The sequence below is a fragment of the Lactuca sativa genome, chromosome 5, assembly GCF_002870075.4.
Source record: "Lactuca sativa cultivar Salinas chromosome 5, Lsat_Salinas_v11, whole genome shotgun sequence".
Lineage (NCBI taxonomy): Eukaryota > Viridiplantae > Streptophyta > Magnoliopsida > Asterales > Asteraceae > Lactuca > Lactuca sativa.
This window is the reverse complement of record NC_056627.2, coordinates 324,630,986-324,651,318: the sequence shown is the minus strand read 5'-3', so window position 1 is coordinate 324,651,318 and position 20,333 is coordinate 324,630,986. Positions and strand designations below refer to the sequence as shown.

Sequence of the window (20,333 nt, the reverse complement as noted above, 5' to 3'; positions counted from 1 at the left end):
AAAAAGGGGATATATACAGTAAAGTCCTAATATTTTCATCGATTTGACAAGAAAGTCCTAAACTTTATTTTTTTGACAGTAAAGTCCAAATTACCGGCAGTTTTTGACACTTTTACCCTTTTTCCCCGGTTAGCCGGTAATTAGGACTTTTTTGTCAACCAAATAAAGTTTAGGACTTTCTTGTCAAATCGTCAATTAGGACTTTACTGTCAAAAAAAATAAACTTTAGGACTTTTTTGTCAAATCGTTCAAAATATTGGGACTTTAGTGAATATATAATTTTTTTTGTTAGAAATTTAATGGTATGATACTCTTTAAGCATAAGAGTTATTGAAACATTCTCTAATCAGCTAGATCCTATTGAAATCCTTTACGTTTGCTTCTTGTTAAATCGTTTTTTTAATCTCAACAAACCGACATTGAAAAAAATTGAGATAATCAAGAAAGAAAGAAAGAATCAGGGTTGTGTTGGCTTTTTGCAGTCTCAAAAATGGAGAAATAAGAAACCGAAAAAACGAAATTGCCCTTCTTTCCCTTCTCCACATTCACACCCTTTTGACTAGGCATGTGTTGTTTGTGTTTGTATAAAGCTAGGGTAATTTCGTTTTTTTAGGTTTCTAATTTCTCCATTTTTGAGACTACAAAAAGCCAACACAACCCTGGTTCTTTCTTTCTTTCTTGATTATCTCAATTTTTTTCAATGTCGGTTTGTTGAGATTAAAAAAACGATTTAACAAGAAGCAAACGTAAAGGATTTCAATAGGATCTAGCTGATTAGAGAATGTTTCAATAACTCTTATGCTTAAAGAGTATCATACCATTAAATTTCTAACAAAAAAAATTATATATTCACTAAAGTCCCAATATTTTGAACGATTTGACAAAAAAGTCCTAAAGTTTATTTTTTTTTGACAGTAAAGTCCTAATTGACGATTTGACAAGAAAGTCCTAAACTTTATTTGGTTGACAAAAAAGTCCTAATTACCGGCTAACCGGGGAAAAAGGGTAAAAGTGTCAAAAACTGCCGGTAATTTGGACTTTACTGTCAAAAAAATAAAGTTTAGGACTTTCTTGTCAAATCGATGAAAATATTGGGACAACACCCAATACACACCGAATACTCTTAGACATTTAGACTTAGAAACCCTTTGGTTAAAGTAAATTAAACTTGAATATTTTCCTAAAAAAAAAACTTTGTAAAATTAAACAAATATTTGTAATTTAAAAAGGGAAGCAAACAGGGGGAATTTTTGTAGTTTGCCCTAAAAACAATGAACACCAGAAAATGGTAAAGGTTCAAACACAGCGGGCATTTCCAAGGGCGAATATTGTGATCATCGTCCTGTAGGAGGTTTTGGTTGTTTGAAATTGTTTCTCAATCGAACGAATTTTCTTTTCTCGATCAACACAACAATTTGCGGTAAGTTCCTCCATTTCAATCAATCTTTTCGAGTCTCTTGAGGTTTCCGTTAATGATTTAACGTATTCGTCAATGTAGACCGCATTTAGGTTTACTAAATTTACAAATTTCTCACTTCTGTGATGGTGATATCAGATTCGCTGGCGTACTCATTTCAGTTCATGATTTCGTTCTGTTCTTGCTATTGGATTTGCTGATTTTGTTTCTTATTATTTGTACGTTATGAAGCGTCTGAAAATCTCTGAAGACGTAAAATTGTTGAGTTAGTATTTGTATTAGGTTTCCATCTTTGCTTGATTTGCTTTCAATAACAGTGGAAAGCGTTTGAATTAATGACTGAATATCATTTTGAGACGTTCATGCGTACCAAAGGTCACTGATTCCATATTTGAGTGTCTTGGTTTAAATATATAGCGAACTGTTTAACAGTTTTAGTTCATTGTCTTCTACTTTTAGTTAATTAACATTATTGGTTTTCTTTTCGTCATCATTTTCACAGATTCATATTTCTGCAGGGTGTTGAGTGTAACAATGAACGCAAAAAAATCAAGAAACGTTACAGAAAATGGGGAAACAGTTGAAGATTCAATCCTCATGACATTGATAGGCAATGGTGAGGATTTAGCACCAATGGTAAGGCATTCATTTGAGATGGGAAAGCCTGAAACTCTTGTTCTCCAACTAAAACACGTTGTGAAAAAGAAAGAAGTTGAGATTGAAGAACTCTGTAAGCTCCACTATGAAGAATTCATTGTTGCAGTTGATGAGCTTCGTGGTGTCCTCGTTGATGCAGAGGAGTTAAAAAGCGAGCTTGCAAGTGATAATTTCAGGTTACAAGAAATAGGAAGCGCATTACTTTTAAGACTTGAAGACCTTCTTGAATCTTATTCCATCAAAAAGAATGTTACAGAAGCTGTTAAAATGTCACGAATGTGCGTTGAAGTGTTGGATCTTTGTATAAAGTGTAACAAATACGTAGCTGATGGACAGTTTTACCCTGCTCTGAAAGCCATTCATCAGATAGAGGAAAATTACATGAAGGTAATCCCTGTTAAAACGCTCAAAAACCTAGTGGAAAAACGAGTCCCAGTTATCAAAAACCACATTGAGAAAAAAGTATGTGGCGAAATCAACGAATGGCTTGTTCATATTCGTGGGACCTCTAAAGAAATCGGTCAAAAAGCAATTGGATTTGCTTCTTCTTCACGTCAAAGAAACGAAGACATGCTTGCAAGACAAAAGAAAGCAGAAGAAGAAAGCTGTTTAGGTCTTGGAGATTTCACTTATTCATTAGATGTTGAAGAAATTGATGATAATTCTGTTTTGAAGATCAATCTTATGCCTTTATATCGCGCGTATTACATCCATGTGTGTCTTGGAATCCGTGATCAGTTTCGTGAATACTATTTCAAAAACCGAATGTTGCAACTCAATTCAGATCTTCAAGTCTCATCTGTACAACACTTTCTTTCATCCCACCAAACTTATTTAGCACAAATCGCAGGCTATTTCATCGTTGAGGATCGTGTTCTTAGGACAGCTGGCGATTTGTTATCACCTAGTCAAGTTCAAGCAATGTGGGAAACAGCTGTATCGAAAGTGACTGAAAATTTGGAGTATCAGTTTTCTCATATGGACACTGCAAGTCATCTTCTTTTGGTAAAAGACTATGTTACCCTTCTTGGTGCAACTCTCAGACAATATGGTTATGATGTCGGGTATATTCTCGATGCTTCGACTAATTCACGTGATAAATATCACGAACTTCTTTTGGTGGAATGTCGACAACAGATCAAAGATGCAGTTAATGATGATGATTGTAAACAAATGGTTTTGAAGGAGTCTGAATATTCAACTAATGTTCTTTGTTTTCATCTTCAGACATCTGAGATAATGCCAGGGTTTCCTTATGTGGCGCCTTTTTCATCTATGGTCCCTGATTGTTGTCGAATAATCAGATCTTTTATAAAAGATTCGGTTAATTACTTGTCGTATGGTGGTCAAACCAATTTCTTTGACTTTGCAAGAAAGTATCTTGACAAGTTGTTGATTGATGTGTTGAATGATGTCATACTTTCCACCATTAAAAGTAGTAACACTGGAGTTTCTCAAGCTATGCAGATTGCTGCTAATATATCGTTTCTTGAAAGAGCATGTGATTATTTTCTTCAAACTGCAGCTAAACAATGTGGGGTTCCTACTCGAATGATTGCAAGGCCTCAAACTACTTTAAATGCAAAAAATGTTTTGAAAAATACAAGGGAGAAATCTTATGTTGCTCTTGTGAACTTGGTCAACCATAAGTTGACCGAGTATTTGTCGCTTATGGAGAAAGTTAATTGGATTATCGATGACGTGGCGCAACATAAAAGCGAGTATATGAATGAGGTTGTTATGTATCTTGATACGCTTTTGTCGACAGCTCAGCAGGTTTTACCTTTGGATGTTATGTATAAAATTGGGAGTGGGGCCCTTGAGCATATTAACAATTGTTTTGTGAACACGCTTCTTAGTGATTCTTTAAAGAGGTTCACTGCGAATTGTGTGATGGGGATTAATAATGATTTTAAAACTTTGGAGGAGTTTGCAGATGAGAGGTTTCATAGTACTGGATTAAGTGAGATTTATAAAGAAGGTAGTTTTAGAGGGTGTTTGTTGGAAATGAGACAATTGATAAATCTTTTGTTGAGTAGTCAACCTGAGAACTTTATGAATCCAGTGATACGAATGAGGAATTACAACTCATTGGATTACAAGAAACTGGCGATTATTTGTGAGAAGTATAAAGATTCACCTGATGGTTTGTTTGGGAGCCTTTCTAAGAGAGGTGCTAAACAGAGTAATCGTATGAAGTCAATGGACGTGTTAAAAAGAAGATTGAAGGATTTCAATTGAGAGAAATATTTCAAAAGTTTTGCTTGGAGTGTAGTAGAATAAGCCCGTTTTTCTTTTGTTTATTCTTTTTTTTTTTTAATATGTTTTTATGGACGATAAATTACTTGTCTAATTATCTAGTTCATCCTATGTTCTACCTCTATCTGTTCTTATTCTACATTTTTACTAATAATGATGAAGTATTCTTAAAGCTCTGATGGCATAAGTACACCAACACTTATAGATCCATAATTTTGGTACATCTCCTCTATCTTTCTCTATATATACATTTTTTTTTGCTTATATCTATAAAACGTGACTTAAGTGGATGCATAGCAATAACTTCCTGAATTGTCCATTATTTTGAAAAGATTGGTTAATACCTAAACGGACTGTTTTTTTTTTTTATTATTGAAGTAAAAAAACCACTATAACTTGACCCCTTATTACAAAATAGATTTATGTTAGAATTTTTTTTTTTTTTTTTTTTTTCAGTAAAGAGGACCATCCCTCAGGAAGTACGATAAAAACAAAAAAAGTAGTAAAAGTGATGAGAGTGAGGAAAACAAAACTAAAGTTAAGGGAGATAAATCAAGACTAGGAAGATAAAATAAATAATACATATAAATCAAGTGTTTCCCCAATCAGCACACGGGTAGAGGTTTTCAGCTCTGAAAACTTCCGAAAAACAAACTGCTGCAGGACAAAAAGTGATGTGCCGCAGAACAATAAATGTTTTGAAGAAATTTTTTATAAAAAACAAACACCACCTAATTAAGAAAAAGAAACTAGTTGTTCCGTTACCAACACTAAGGTCTTAATCGGGTTTGGAATAGTAGGAGGGACCGCATGCATTGGTCACATCTCTTTGGCTTTCCCAAGAGTAGGATGGTGGTGATGGCTTTGATTTTTGTTTCTTGTTTCCAATTCTCTTTTACCGACATTTCAATAAGCAAACGTCCATAATCACACATACAACTTGTATACGAATCAACTTTCATTGGGGTTCCAAGTTTTTTTTTTTGCCAATAAGACTAAAACCATCCTTACTAAAAAAAACTTGTAAAGGGATACCATAGATGTTACACACGGGACCCTATTATGAATTGTCATTTCAGATTTTCAGGGAAGGTTTTTGAATCCCATGAATTGGGCCTGGGGTATCTTTAATACTCCAAAAAGTATTTATAACAATTAACAAGCAAACATTTTGTTGTTAATAATTTTTTATGAATAATTATTCTGACAATTTTTTATATGGATGATCCACTTGGTTTAAATTATACTCCTTTCGTTCTAAAATAATTGTCCACAGACAAAAACAACACAGATTAAGGAAAATTAATTATCATTAATTTTATTAAATGAAATGACAATTTTACCCTTTTGTTGTATTTAATTTCATGGTAGTTGTATTTAATTTCATGGTAATTTAACTAATAATGACGGGTATTATAGTAAAAGACATAATTATTTTTAGAAGTAGATTATTATTTTGGGACAACCCAAAAAGAAAACATCATCTCTAATAAATGAAGGGTTTTTTTTTTTTTTTTTTTTTTGTCACTTGTCACTTTCTCAATGCTTTTGTCACATATCATTATATGAGATTTTACAATTATTTAAATTCACATGTCATTATGTGGTATCTTTATTATTTTTACTAGATGAATTCCTGCGCGTTGCGCAACGAAGATTAAAAATATATTGTTAAAATATTGAAAAATATATGTTTAAAATGTTTATGTTATTGACATTAACTTTGAGATAATATTTTTATATTAATATATATATATATATATATATATATATATATATATATATATATATATATATATAATCTCTATTATTTTGAAAAATAATATTCATTGATATCAACCCACATTCCTCATTAATAGAATTAAATATAATTATTTATTTAGTATTATTTTAAACAATTATTATTATTGATTAAATATATTTTTACTTATGCGATTATTTTCTAATTTCAATAATGATGTTCATTTATAATACAATTTATTTATAGCTAAATGTAATTTAAAATTTGATGTTATTATCATTTAAAATTGTTATTCATTAATTTTAAACCACTTATTATTAATAAGTTAAAGAAGATTTTTAAGAAACACTTAATATTATTATTAAAATGTGAAACATACACTAAATAATAAAGTCATAAGATAGACAATTTATATTTCAAAAGAGACCTGCATAGATAATATGACATATCTATGTAATTTGATTTTATTATTTATAATTATTGCTTATTAATTTTAAAACCACTTGTTCTTATTAATAAGTGAAAGAAACTTTTAAAAAACACTCATTATTATAATTATAATGTTAAACATATACTAAAATTATAAAGTGATAAGATAGACAATTTACATTTTAAAAAATGCTTACATGGATAAAATATGACATATCCATGTTTTTTAATTAATTATTGTTTTGAATCAAAATAAACAAACAAACATGTATACAATAGTTAATTAAATATTATATATATCACCTTCCGTAACATATGAATCTAATCTAATTTACATGAAAATTTCAACCACAACATACAATAATATTCTTAAAAGAATACTTAAATCAAGAAAATACAAAAAAATAATTAGTATATAACAAACTTACAAATTAAAAACTTCAACATAATAACAGGGCTCGAAAAATTGTTCAAATCCCTCAAACCAACAAAAAAAACTTTAAACTTGTTTTCTTTGTGAATTTTGTATGTGATTTGTATTTGTATGTCTACTAAAAAAGATTGACCTTTTTATAGTAGAGTATCCATTAATTGTTTATTAAATATATTATATAAGTTATAAAACCTTTGAATTATTAATCATTATTAAGAGACTTTTGAGTGATATTCATTAAAATAGGAGGTTTCAAATGCATGAGGTGTTTGCAAATTTTTACGGAGGTTTCAAATGCATGAGGTTCAAGGAAAAATGCTAGTTTTATAAGTATATATAATTAATCAATAATCAAGACCACTAATTAATGAGTCTACTATTATATATGTAAAGTATTCATTCTATTTAAATGTTTATTAATTTACAAATATATTTGAATTCAAATGGATGTTCTAATGACACAATTAATGTCGTGTATTTGATGATATATTTGAATTCAAAACATACATTTAATTTTTTTGGACTTTTAATTTGAATTCTAACAAATTTATTATTTATTCAAATTTTATAAATAATTATGAAAAAGAACACCATCTTCAAAGAAATATTTGAAATTTTTGATTCATAACAACTATTTACATTATGTCAATAATTTTTTTTATGAGTATAGATTCAATAACTACTTATTCATTATTTCGTTTGTATTTATTTCGAAAGTTAATTTAAAATATGCTAATAGTTTTTTTTATTAGTACTAGGTGTGCACCCGACCAAAGCGGCGACGACAATTATTACTTTTTGGACGAATGTTTTTTTTTTAGAAAATGTTATTTTACTACTTCAATGGCTACAAATTTTCTAACTGATATGTTAGAGAAATTTCATGTCCAACCTTTGGACAAACATCATGCTTACATTAAAAAAGAAACAAAATTTAATTGATGTTCATTCTTTAAATATTTTCATTGATTATTTTTACTATAATTAGTTTTTGTTCATGAAAAGATGATTGATTTGTGCAAAACATATTTATACATTAAGTTATCAAGCATGTACATCTTAAATTTCAAGAAAAATTCGATATGCTGTATAATATAGGTCAGATAGATTGAATTAATTACATATTCATTTTATCGTTCACATTTATGTAAAAGTATTTTTTTAATATTTAATATTTATACATGATATCAAACTTTTATTTTTAATAAACCCGTATAATACTCGAGTCTCACACCTAGTGAACTATTAATATGAGACGAAAGGAGTATGTAATTTTGACAAAACTACAAAAATAGTCCTTGTGGTTTATCAAAGGTTACAAACAAAATCCTTGTTAAATTTTTTTGATGAAGATGCTCCTTGTGGTTTTCAAAACTTGCGTGAATGACTCTTTTTGCTGACGCAGTTACTGTTTATTTGTTAGTGTGAGAATATTTTGGTCTTTTCAAATAATAGGGAGTGAGTTTGTGGTTATTGGTAAACCATAAGAACCATTTATGTATTTTTTTTAAATATTTTATGCTTATGAATTTGTGACTTTTCCACCCCTTTAGTTTTTAATATCACTTTTGAACCCTTCACTTTGAACTTTAAAAAATATTACTTTCACCTCTCTATTTTCTAAATTTTCATTTAACTTTGTATTATATATAATTTGATTTTTATTTATAACTTCTGTTTGTTAACCTAAAAGAAATATTTTTACGTGTTTATTTTTATATATTTGTCCGTATAATTCAAGATGGTCAACATTTCGATTTTAATTTAGAACTTTCTTTCATTAACTTTTTTCAAAAAAGATTACATGGTTTTTTATAAACTTGACAGTTAAAATTCGAGTTTGTCTACGTTTCGACATAGTTTTTTTTCTTCCTGTTTTTGTGTTTAACTTTATGTGCTTTTCCAACGTATGAGATGTATCACATATAATAACTTTTGTTTGTTTATTTTAAAAAACGTATTGTATTTGAGTTTGTCTAAGTTTCGATGTTTTATTTATTTATTTATTTAACATTATTGTGCTTAGTTTTATGTACATTCCACGTATCATTCAGGTCACATATAATAATATTTGTTCGTTAGCTTAAAAAATGTATTATATTCGAGTTTGTCTATGTTTTGATGTAATTTTTTTTTTAAAAATTAACAAATGAAAGCTATTATATATGATTCGTTTCATACGTAAGAAACGTACATAAAGTTCAACAAAAAAACATATAAAAAAACTACAAAAAAACCATGTAACTTTTTTTTAAATTAACGAAAGAAAATTTTAAATTAAAGTCGACACATTGATCAACTTAAATTATACCGACAAATATATAAAAATAAACACATAAAAATAATTTTTTTAGGTTAACGAACAGAAGTTATTAATAAAAATCAAATTGTATATAATACGGGGATAAACACAAAAATTTAGAAAATAGACGGGTGAAGATAACCTTTTTTAAATTTCAAAGTGATATTTTAAAAAATAAATGGATGGAAGAGGCACAAACTCATAACATAAAATATAATTTTTTTTTTCATAAATGGTCCCTATGGTTTATCCATAGTTACAAACCAAGTCCTTGCTGCTTGAAAAAACCAAAATGCCCTCATACTAACAGATGAACAATAACGATGTCAACAAGAAAAATCATTCATACAAGTTTTGGAAACCATAGAGACTAAGTTTGTCAAAAAAAAAAAATTAACAGACAGTTTGTGGCTCTTAGTAAACCACATAAATTATTTTTATAGTTTTGCATATAATTTTTTATATCACTAATTGTTTAGCCGGTTGTTAATAATAATTACATAAAATTATATAAATGGTCTCACAAAAAGTGCCATGAATAACCCTTCTGACAATTTTTATATGGATGATCCACTTAGTTTGATTTTTTTTCATTGTTGGTTACGATGGACTCTGTTAGAAAAGTGACGTTAAGTGTCTGAAAAAGACAAATTTACCTCTATCAGTGGCGGAGCCAGGTTCAAAGTAAAGGGGTATCCCAAAAAAATTTCGGATGACCTAATTTTTTTTTCGAGGTACTTCGGTTTCGGTTTTAAACCTAAACCTTAATCGAATCCTTACATAACCTAAAGTCATGTTATATAAACATGAAGTTGAAGTATCTTTTGATACTTAAATCGACGTGGGAATAAAAGTAGATATCAAATGAAGCATGAAGATAACATGTTAATATAATAGACGAAATTGGCTAAATTTACATGTGTTTGGCGATGTGAGATAGGATAACCGGGAAAATAAAAATAAAAGGTAAACAAAGAACATGTAAGGAGGGATATTTGATCCTTAAACCTCTACTTCAATATGTTAACGCCTTATCCAACAGACCACATGTTTGTTTGGGTTTATAAGTGAAGGGAAACATATATATATATACACTATATAAAACGAAATTTTGCTAAAAAGAATTACACTACCGAAAAAGTTTTTGATGGGTATCCCGGGCTACCCCGGGCTCTACATTGGATCTGCCCATGACCCCTATGTTCTCTTTACTTTCATTTTCTAATTTCACTATTATTAAAACTTCCAACTTTTATTTTCTCTCACGTCTCTTCTCCTTGTCGGATTAGATCCCTAACATCCCGTTCCCGAGTTCAACTCAACTAGAGAAAAGAAATGAAATGAGAAGAAAATAAAAGACATTGGTGTTCCCGAGTTTCATTAAAAGATGAAAGTGGAAAGAAGTGGAGGGAAATAGGAAGATCACTTTTCCTTCTAACTTTCCTTCCGATTTGGGAGGATTTAGAAAGTAAGAACAAAATGAAACATTTTCCTTCCACTTTTCTTCAACTCGGGAATATAAAAGAAAATTTTATTTTCCGTTCATTTCTCTTCTTTTCTCTCATGACTTTCTTTTCTTTTTTCTTCTTTTCTTTTATTAAACTTAGGAACGAGACGTAATACCCTTTACAAATGCATTAACTAAAAAAACTAAAAAGAGTACAAAAACAAAAAGGGAAAATTTCATATATGTCCTTACAAAACTTAGATAATTACGTATATATCCTTACAAACTTCAAAATTACGTATACGTCATTCCAAAACAATAAGAATTACGTATATATCCAAAATCATATTTATTTATTAAGAAACTCATTTTAGTATTAAAAAACTTATCTGAATTCATATTTATATGTGATGAGACCAGAATACCCTTTCTTAAATTAAAGAGAAATTAAATCATTTTGATCAGGAATAATACGATTTAGTTAGCTGTGATTGCATTCCTTCTTTAGCGCGAACAGCTATCAGTCGATCAAGGCAAGGCAGTTGCTTTTCTTATCGCAAAGGGTAACCATCTTCTCTCGATTAGGTTTAATTAAATGATTGATTAGTTTTTGCATTCTAATAATCGTGGTTCTGCATTTGATTTCGATTATCTTCTCCTCTACCTCTTAGAATCGCAGGTAAACTGATTGTTGTATCTGACTACCTGCGATGGATGATGAAATTGATACACTGAGATGGGAGATCAGTGAACACTCACCGATAATTGAGTACGTTTTTACCAACTAGATAATTGATTCATTACATTACTTTTCAATTTTAGTAATTGATTTTTTCACTGTTGTTCTCAGGCAAGTAATATCCAAATACAAGTTTAATCTGAAATATGGAGGCTACTTTCGATTAGCCAGAAACTCATGTAGGCAAGTATACTGTTTTGGCTTTAGAAAGTCTCTCTATATAGACACTTGCTCATACAACCGGACTCAACTAGTTAAAGAGGTGAGAAAACATTATCCATCAGACAGTGATATTGTATTGTCGATAAACTTTGTAGACAAGAATGCAAAAAAGCAATGTTTCATTGAACTTGATTCTGATGAGAACTTCATGGTGATGCTAAGCATGTATAAGGAGGAAAAAGAAGTCACAATTTATGCGACGACTGAAAAAATTACACAGCAAACATATAATCCTTTTAGTATTCAAGATGAGGTTATTGATGAATCTGATGACGAAAATGATTCAGAATCAAATTGTCCAAGTGAAGAAAGTTATCATAGTCGTCATAGCTCTGATAACGAATATGAGCTTTTAAATTATGATTGTGAAACTGATGCACAGAGTAGAAGCAGTCCAATTTTTAAACTGAATTCTAAATTTCCCAATGTTATTGCTTTTAGAAGAGCATTAAACCATTATGCAATAATCAAGGAATTTGAGTATGTCATTGAGAAAAGTGATTTGACACGACTTACGGCATGTTGTGAAGATAAAAAGTGTGAGTGGAGAATTCATGCTTCTGTTACGCAAGATGGGGTTACTTTTGAAGTAAGTATGCAATTTAAAAATACATGTGTTGACACGATTATTTGGTTAATGTAATTATATGTTTTTATGTGTTGTGTAGATTAAGAAATTTGTAGAAACTCATTCTTGTACTCGAAGCAACAAGTGTGGTAACAAACATGCAACTCAAGGATGGATTAGTGATGTTGTAACGGACAAGTTGAAATCTGATGGTGATGTCTCTCCTGCCAACCTACAAACTTGGCTAATGCAAACCTACAATGTTAACGTGCCATATATGAGAGTCTTTAGGGGAAGAGAACAAGCTTATAAGGATATGTATGGCAATTGGGATGACTCTTACGTAAATGTATATGATTTCAAACAGGAGCTTGAAAAGAGAAACCCCGGAAGTGTCGTGGAGATCGATTTGCAGACAATTGGTGACAAGAAACATTTCCAACGCTTTTTTATATCACTAACAGCATGCTCCAAAGGGTTTCTTGCTGGATGTCGACCTTACATTGGGATTGATGCTTGTCACTTGAAAGGGAAGTTTAATGGAGTCCTTGCTGCTGCCACAGGTATTGACGGTAACCGTCACATGTTTCCAGTAGCATACGGTGTTCTTGAGTCAGAGAATACTAAATCATGGACTTGGTTTCTCAAGTTACTACAAAAAGCAATCGGTACACCTGACGGTCTTGTTATCTCCTCTGACATGCAAAAAGGGTTGGGAGCAGCTATTACACAAGTTTATCCTAATGCTGAGCATAGAGAATGCATAAGACATTTATATAACAACTTCAAGAAGCATTTTCGAGGTGAGTATTTCATGACCAAGCTATGGGGTGCTGCAAGGACCTACTCTGTTAGCAAGCATGACAGATTGTTAAACGAAATTGCTAGTAAAAGTGAAGATGCAATTTTATATTTGAATGAGAACCATAATAAGATATGGAGTAGAAGCAAGTTTGGCACACTTGTGAAGTGTGATTACATTACCAACAATATTTCAGAAACGTTTAACTCTTGGGTAGGTGACATACGTTATAAACCGGTACTTGATCTCCTTGATGCAATTAGAGAAAAGCTCATGAAACGGTTTGACAAGAAAAGGAGGATTGTGAGAAAATGGACAGGAAATTTAGTTTCAAAAGCAAAGGACTATCTGCAGCACACCTCTAAGGCAAGCTCAACGACTTTCATGTATTGTTTATTTTTGTTTTATTTAAGATTGTAAGGAATGGCAACATTTCCTAATAATATTTATTTTGTTTCATTTTATCATGTAGAACTTAGGTGAGTTTGAAGTTTGTAGAAGCAGTGACAATCGAGCAGAAGTGAAATACAAGGGAAAACGTTGGGAGGTTATACTAGATGAGAAAAAATGTAGTTGTCGAAGATGGCAGGTCACAGGCCTTCCGTGTGTGCATGCTGCTGCTTTTATTGCTTTCAAAAGGGAGCCTAATTGGGAAACATATGTTGATACATATTACACAGTCGGTAAATTTCGAGAAGCATATGCTTTAGAAGTTGCTCCGATGCCCGGAAAGGATCAATGGGTGCATATAGAGACGAATGAGAAGATATACCCACCAATTATAAAACGACCGCCTGGACGACCCAAAAAGAATAGAATTAAACCACCTGATGAGCCCACCAAGAAAAGACATAGATGTCATCGTTGTGGTATGTATGGACACCAGCAACGGACTTGCAAAAATCCCGCACGTGAAGGTTTTGATGATGCATCGACTAGCAAGAAGAAAGAACATAAAAGATCATGATTTGTGTGTTGCTAGTTTAAGAAGACTATAGTGCTTTAATGCTTTCTTTATGGATAATTTGATGCTTTAATTTATATTTTTGGAATGATTAAAAAAGATTTTAGTACTTTAATAGTTTTTGGACCAAATTTTTGTGATCTTGCTCTGCCACAGGGACTAATTCAGTACTTGTGTTGGTAATTCATTATGTATTTGTTTCTGCCACAGGAACAGTTTTGTCATTTTTTTCTCACATGGACCAGTGAACCTTTATTAAGTCCAGATGTGAAAACCCATATGCATCATTGCACAATGGAGTTAATATCTTTTAGCTTTATGAAAACCTAAAAAGTTCATTTTTATATTTATTAGAGATATATGTTTTCATTAGCCATTGCATTTTCAAATTTTAATGCACCAAATGTCGATTCCAATAGTTTCTTTAAATTGCATAAATCCTGCATTCTACTACTACTATAGAAGATATACATAACGAGCTTATGGCCATTACTAACTGCTATAAAAAAGACAAAACTACCCTTACTCCCTCTTGCAATAAAACAGTGCACAAGAGGAATAACTTCTTGCATTAGGGTTGTGCAAGATACGAGTAATGGTTATGTCTTGTTCCACACTTTATGTGATGATCATGCCTTCCAACTTTATGAACCTAAGATTGGGGCGCAATCAAAGTTAGAAGATTTTGATGCTCATTCTTCAATATTTCTCACTGAAACATGTGTTGAAAACCTTGAGATGTTTGACATGGGCAAATGCATCTATTCTTGAAGAAAAAAAGAATCCATTGGATGATGAGTATTCAGATTTCAGATAGTAAACCCCCTCCACTGTTGATGTATAGTCGCAAACAATTTCATCAGTAGATATTTGGTCATCATCGGTCATCATCTCAGCAAATATAAATCATATAGAACCTTTATTTGATTCTGGTCGAATTTGGACTTGTTGCCCCTCTGCCTGCTCAATTGATTCTCTACCTTGTTGCTCTCTTCGAGCTCAATTGCTTGTCTATGGTAAAGAAAATCAAAATAAGAAAAATCAGTAAAACCTAAATTGAAGGCCCTCCTCATAAAAGAGGCGTTGAAACTTCACTCTGTATTAATTGGAGAACGAATTTTCCTTCTTGTTTCCATTCTGATTCTTGCGAAGATCGAAAGTGGTTTTGGCGTGATATTTGATCTGCGAAACAGGTAATTGTGATCTATGATCCGGCTCTTTTGATAATTAAAATGATTAAATCTTATTTTTAATTAAGGAGGGGTATTTTAGGAAGATCAAATATAATATTGAGTTTTAAAGAAGTTTTTAATTGATACTAATTTGAAATTGAGTTTCTTAATAAATAAATATAATTTTGGATATATACGGAATTCTTATTGTTTTGGAATGACGTATACGTAATTTTGAAGTTTGTAAGGATATATACGTAATTATCTAAGTTTTGGAAGGACATATATGAAATTTTCCCAAACAAAAAATACTTAATACTTAATTAAAAAATAAACATTAAAAATACATCAAAAACTAACGTAAAAGTTACATAACCTAAGATTAAAATAATTAATAACTCCGATATCTACAAATTATTTTTATTTTGATAATTTCATAACATTACCTATTAAGTTTTAAATATTATTTAAACTTTTGTTTTAATTAAATGTTATGTTTTTTGTAATGTAATTTTCATTTAATATACCATGTCATCTATTTGGTTAGATTATTTATTTTATTATTTTTTATTTTCACATTATTACTGCTATTATTTTTATAATATAAATAAAAAATTATTATTTTTCGCATACATGATATATCCATAGATAAATAAATAATAAAATTTTTATTTATTTTATTTATTAATGAATTTCCTTAAATATTTATAAGAAAATATGAGCTCACTACATATATGGATAATGGAACCACTATATCACTTTACGGTTTTTAGATTCCCTACCATTCTCATAACACTCCATTTTATCTGCTTTCATATCATCTACCATACTCCGTCGACGATGTTTTAGACCAGAGGGAGTGGGTGCGCTCTAGGCCGTATTCCATCCGCCACATAATCATGCATATCGTCCCTGGGTGCGGTCTAGGCCGCATTGCGGCCTTCCAGCACTCTCTCTCTCTCTCTCTCTCTCTCTCTCTCTCTCTCTCTCTCTCTCATTTTTTACTTGTTTTCTTTCTCCTCTCTCAACAAATTATCTTTTTTTCTTTTTCTTTTCTTTTCTCTCCTAACTATTTTCTCACTTTCATCTTTTGGTTTCAAATTATATATATAAAAGTTGACATCTACGTGGGCATAGAAAGGAACGGTTTCAATGATATCACTCCATCCGGCCTTATAGTATCTTAATGAATGATTGTATCCAATGATTACATATTTAAACAAAAAATAAATTACAGATTACACCAGATCAATTTATTAATCTACTTGTATTCATTCCCGAAACAAGTATAACCATGATAACATATTAATCATAACATAGAATATATAACCATGATAACATATTAATCATAACATAGAATATATAGTACACATGTTTCATGGGTTGAAACCATTAAAAATATTATACAATATAAACGGGAAAGTGACTTTGGAACACATCCAAAAAAAATACGATTTTTTAATGGCAAGCTAACATTGTTTTGAAAAAATTGCATAACTTTTTATTTTTTTTTTATGTCGTTGATTAATCTTCCTCGAGACACAACAAAAAAGATTATATGATATTTTAATACCAAGATAACCTTGTTTTATGATTGGTTTTTTTTTTTTTTTTTTTTTTTTTTTTTTTTTTTTTTCTATTGTGTTGATTATAATTTTTTTTACATGGTAGCCCGATCATTAATTTTCAAATGTACTACCTGTCTATATAAAAATATGGATGCCCTTATTCGTAATTAAGTCAAGAGAGTTCAAATTAATGAAACTTTCATTCCGATCGTTTCTTCCCAATTAGACTTTTTATTCACATAGGTCATCGAGCTACCTTACTCTTTTCACCTTGAGTTAAGAGTTGACTGTTTTGTCATTCATTTATAGCATATGTACATTTTCTTTTTCAGAACTAATCTACAATTTCTCCATCAATTTCGTATTCCTAAATGTAACCGTTGAGACTCTCAACAACTACCATTGAGGTTTATGGTTACACAAAATTTGTGTTTATAATCTTGAAGTCGTTATAACCACGATTTTGAGTGAGACCCCAAAATGCGAAACCTATTTCTGAATTAACGGTGAACAATCAAATGTTCTAGATATTTTCACCATGTAATTGACACATACAACCTTTTTGGTTTGTACCATTACAAGTATGAAATCTCATTTTTTTTCTTTTTGAACGATCTTAATGAAATGTTCTAGACCCAAGACATTTCATACCGAAAGAAAAATGTTTTTATTTTTCTTGAGATTTTCATTGTATCTAGTCACTTAAATAATATTCGAAGCTTACTTGTTATTGTGGCTACACTGGTCAGACAAATATTTCTCTCAAATCTTCAGACTTATGTTGAGTTTCGGAATTTGATTGAAGATGAAACCACATTATAGCTTATTTAAAAGAAGTCTTTCACTATTTCTCAACAAATAGGTGATCGTAATTCAACAGGATACTACACTAGCACTTCTGAGTCTCTCTTGACTCAAAAGGAAGAGATCGTTGCCCGGGATCCATTTAATTTTCATGTCAATTTTATTTGACATCACAGAATCCCTAAAAAAATTATTTGCTTTATTTTTTTTTTTTATCTTTGGCACACCCTTGCACAAAAAACTTTGTGATTTTTCCAGGTCTTGTTCTAATTCTGAGTGGTTGCTTTCAATCTGAGAACAGGTCTTTGTTACAACACTGGTGGATTGGTTGATTGTTCCGAATGTGTCAATATCGAGATGACGGTTTATTGGAGATAAGATTTCAAAACAGGAATGGCTTTTGAATTTCCTGACAACATGCGTGTCGGTTATAGCACTGTCAGACACATACAGTTGTCATGATTTTCAAGGCTGATTTACCGGGATATAGGAATGTGAAATGACAGATTTCTGTCACCACTTATCACTGACGTATAAAATGGTTTTCGACGGTTTGATTTCTCTCACCACTCAAAAAGTATTCAAAACTCTTAAGGAGAAAACCCCTTTTCTCTCTACTATTCATCGTCTTCCTCAAGGCAACATGACATGATCATCTGAAACTGCTTCATTCGTTGAACAATCTGCATCGGCCATCATGCTCAATGTCAAGCAAAACTAAAATCTTATTCTCGATATTGATTCATCTCGCTACAATGAAGTCCTAAGGTTGATGATCGAATGCTTACGGTTCTAGCCATTAGCTCAAGCTTTAACCATGACATAATCAGTTCCTTTTATCCATTTCTCTAAGGCTTATTCGTCTACCAACTACAGTCAATCCGAGGGAGTTATTCACTTCGAGGCAACTTCTCACAAAACCTCGATCTCCAAATCCCGTTTTTGTAGAATTTTAGGGTTTGCTTCATCAGATGGACTCGTGGATCCAAAATCAATTTCTAATACTACACTCATCGATATGTTTTACCATATGGGACACTGTGACATCCCCAATTTCACGGCCAGAAAAGACCGATTTGTTTATGCTTTGTTTTTAAAATCAGAGTAATCTTTTAAAGAAAACGGTTGCGAAATTTGTTCCCAAAACAAGATATGATAATAACTTATCAAAACATTTCTCAAAGAACATGTATTTTTATTTAATAATAAAACCTCGGGATGTCATGTTCCGATACAAACATATAAGCATAAACATAACTTACATTTAATTACACTAATGATTTATATCTCCTTTAAATCTCTCTGTGAAATATGTCTTCGTATCGATACCTGTGATACAAAGAAAACTGAGTGGGTCAGGCTTGGGAGCCTAGTGAGCATATAGGGTTTTCATCCCACAATGTTATATCATATATTTATAAATATAGAACATTCAAACTTGTACAATTTCACCACATAAAGGCAACTCTTATCCCACCCCATCGATCCTTACAACGACACGATCTAAACTCTCATATCTAAAATTTTCCTCTTTACCTGATCCCTACTCACGGATCTAAAACTATCCTCTTCACCCGATCTGTGGCAACCCAAAAATTTCCATTCGGTAAAACCATCCACTGCAATTGAAGTCAAATCTGTTTCTGCTAACTTTCAAGCTTTTGGGATAAGTTTGAGTGTTTTAAAGTTAGTGCTTCAGAAGATATCAGGAGAGAGGATACCCTAGGGTTTATTATGTAGCAATAGGTGCCCAAAACTTCAAGAGTTTGGAATATTACGGTCCAAAAATGGTATTGGGACCGAAAACCCTCAGGGCTATATAAGTAAGACTTAGCCATTTTTGGTTCATTTCTTACATTTCCAACTAGAGAAAACTCCCTTTTCTCTCCCACGGATCTTCAACCGTTCACCCCCAATTGTAAGTACTTCAACCCTAGAGTGTATTAAAGGGTATTACATGCCTAGATAACATGGAAATCATCCATAAATCCCAAGGAAAAGGTGTTCACGGCCCAAGATCCTCTTGGACCGTGAACACTAAAAATGAGGCCAAAAGTGTGCCCTATGTCCCTATAGACCTTGGAAACAAACATAGAACTACCCTTGACATGTCTAGACCTTAGAAACATCAAGAAACAAGGGTTAGAAGAGAGTTCACGGCCAAGGATGTTCTTGGGCCGTGAAATCCCTTTTATGGTGCAAAGATGCCCCAAATTCCTTCCTTGAGCCTAGAGACTAGCCTAGCACTTTACCTTGATGTGTTTCGGACTTAAAGCAATCAAAATACCATCACCCATAGGTGATTACGGCAGCAAACACATGCCAATATGGTCCATGGGCCGAAAACTCAAGTTAGGGGTGTTTTGATGTCACAAATACTTCCTAAGGCTTAGACTTGAAGTTAGGATGCTTCACTAGGACTTTTAGGACCCTAAACAACCCTCATAAACATAAATGGCCCTGAGTTTACAGTTGTAAACTCATTAGGTCCGTGAACACCCCAAAAGCTTCAAAGAAAGTGGTCTTCCTCATCCTAGGGTAGAGCTAAGGTCCCTAAAACATCTATAGCCTTCAAACTTGCACTTACACATGAGTAGCCATGAGTTTACGGCCGTAAACTCCCTTGGGCCGTAAACCCATGGTAGTAAACTCATGTGAGTTCCATTCTACCTTCTTTTGTTGAATCACATGTGATTCGAACACTTGGTCAAGGTCTTTCCTAGTCCCGGAAGGTGTTTCCTTTCATATAGTTGTTTATAAACACTATATTCATGTCAATATGTGTCCTTATATATCATTTAGGACTTAT

General features: G+C 31.6%; 2 protein-coding genes across 3 annotated transcripts; both read left to right on the top strand.

The window, feature by feature from the left end:
- The first annotated feature begins 1,248 nt into the window (after positions 1-1,248).
- LOC111891716 (exocyst complex component SEC15A) lies at positions 1,249-4,505 on the top strand. 2 transcript variants are annotated; one of them, XM_023887786.3, is made up of 2 exons: positions 1,249-1,420; positions 1,920-4,505. In XM_023887786.3, the coding sequence occupies exon 2, from the start codon at positions 1,952-1,954 to the stop codon at positions 4,313-4,315; it is 2,364 nt and encodes a 787-aa protein (XP_023743554.1). In that variant the 5' UTR covers positions 1,249-1,420; positions 1,920-1,951; the 3' UTR covers positions 4,316-4,505. The 2 variants fall into 2 exon arrangements, with proteins under 2 accessions (XP_023743554.1, XP_023743553.1); XM_023887785.3 differs by having other exon boundaries at positions 1,250-1,420; positions 1,936-4,505.
- Positions 4,506-11,395: 6,890 nt separating this feature from the next.
- Positions 11,396-13,983, top strand: LOC111891721 (uncharacterized). Its single transcript, XM_023887791.1, has 4 exons — positions 11,396-11,454; positions 11,536-12,235; positions 12,315-13,382; positions 13,489-13,983. The coding sequence occupies exons 1-4, from the start codon at positions 11,396-11,398 to the stop codon at positions 13,981-13,983; spliced, it is 2,322 nt and encodes a 773-aa protein (XP_023743559.1).
- The last annotated feature ends 6,350 nt before the right edge of the window (positions 13,984-20,333 follow it).

Coding starts and splice junctions, on each gene's coding strand:
- LOC111891716 (XM_023887786.3), top strand. CDS start 1,952: ATGAACGCAAAAAAATCAAGAAACGTTACAGAAAATGGGGAAACAGTT.
- LOC111891721 (XM_023887791.1), top strand. CDS start 11,396: ATGGATGATGAAATTGATACACTGAGATGGGAGATCAGTGAACACTCA. Junction 11,455..11,535: donor GAACACTCACCGATAATTGA/GTACGTTTTTAC, acceptor TGTTGTTCTCAG/GCAAGTAATATCCAAATACA. Junction 13,383..13,488: donor ATCTGCAGCACACCTCTAAG/GCAAGCTCAACG, acceptor TTTATCATGTAG/AACTTAGGTGAGTTTGAAGT.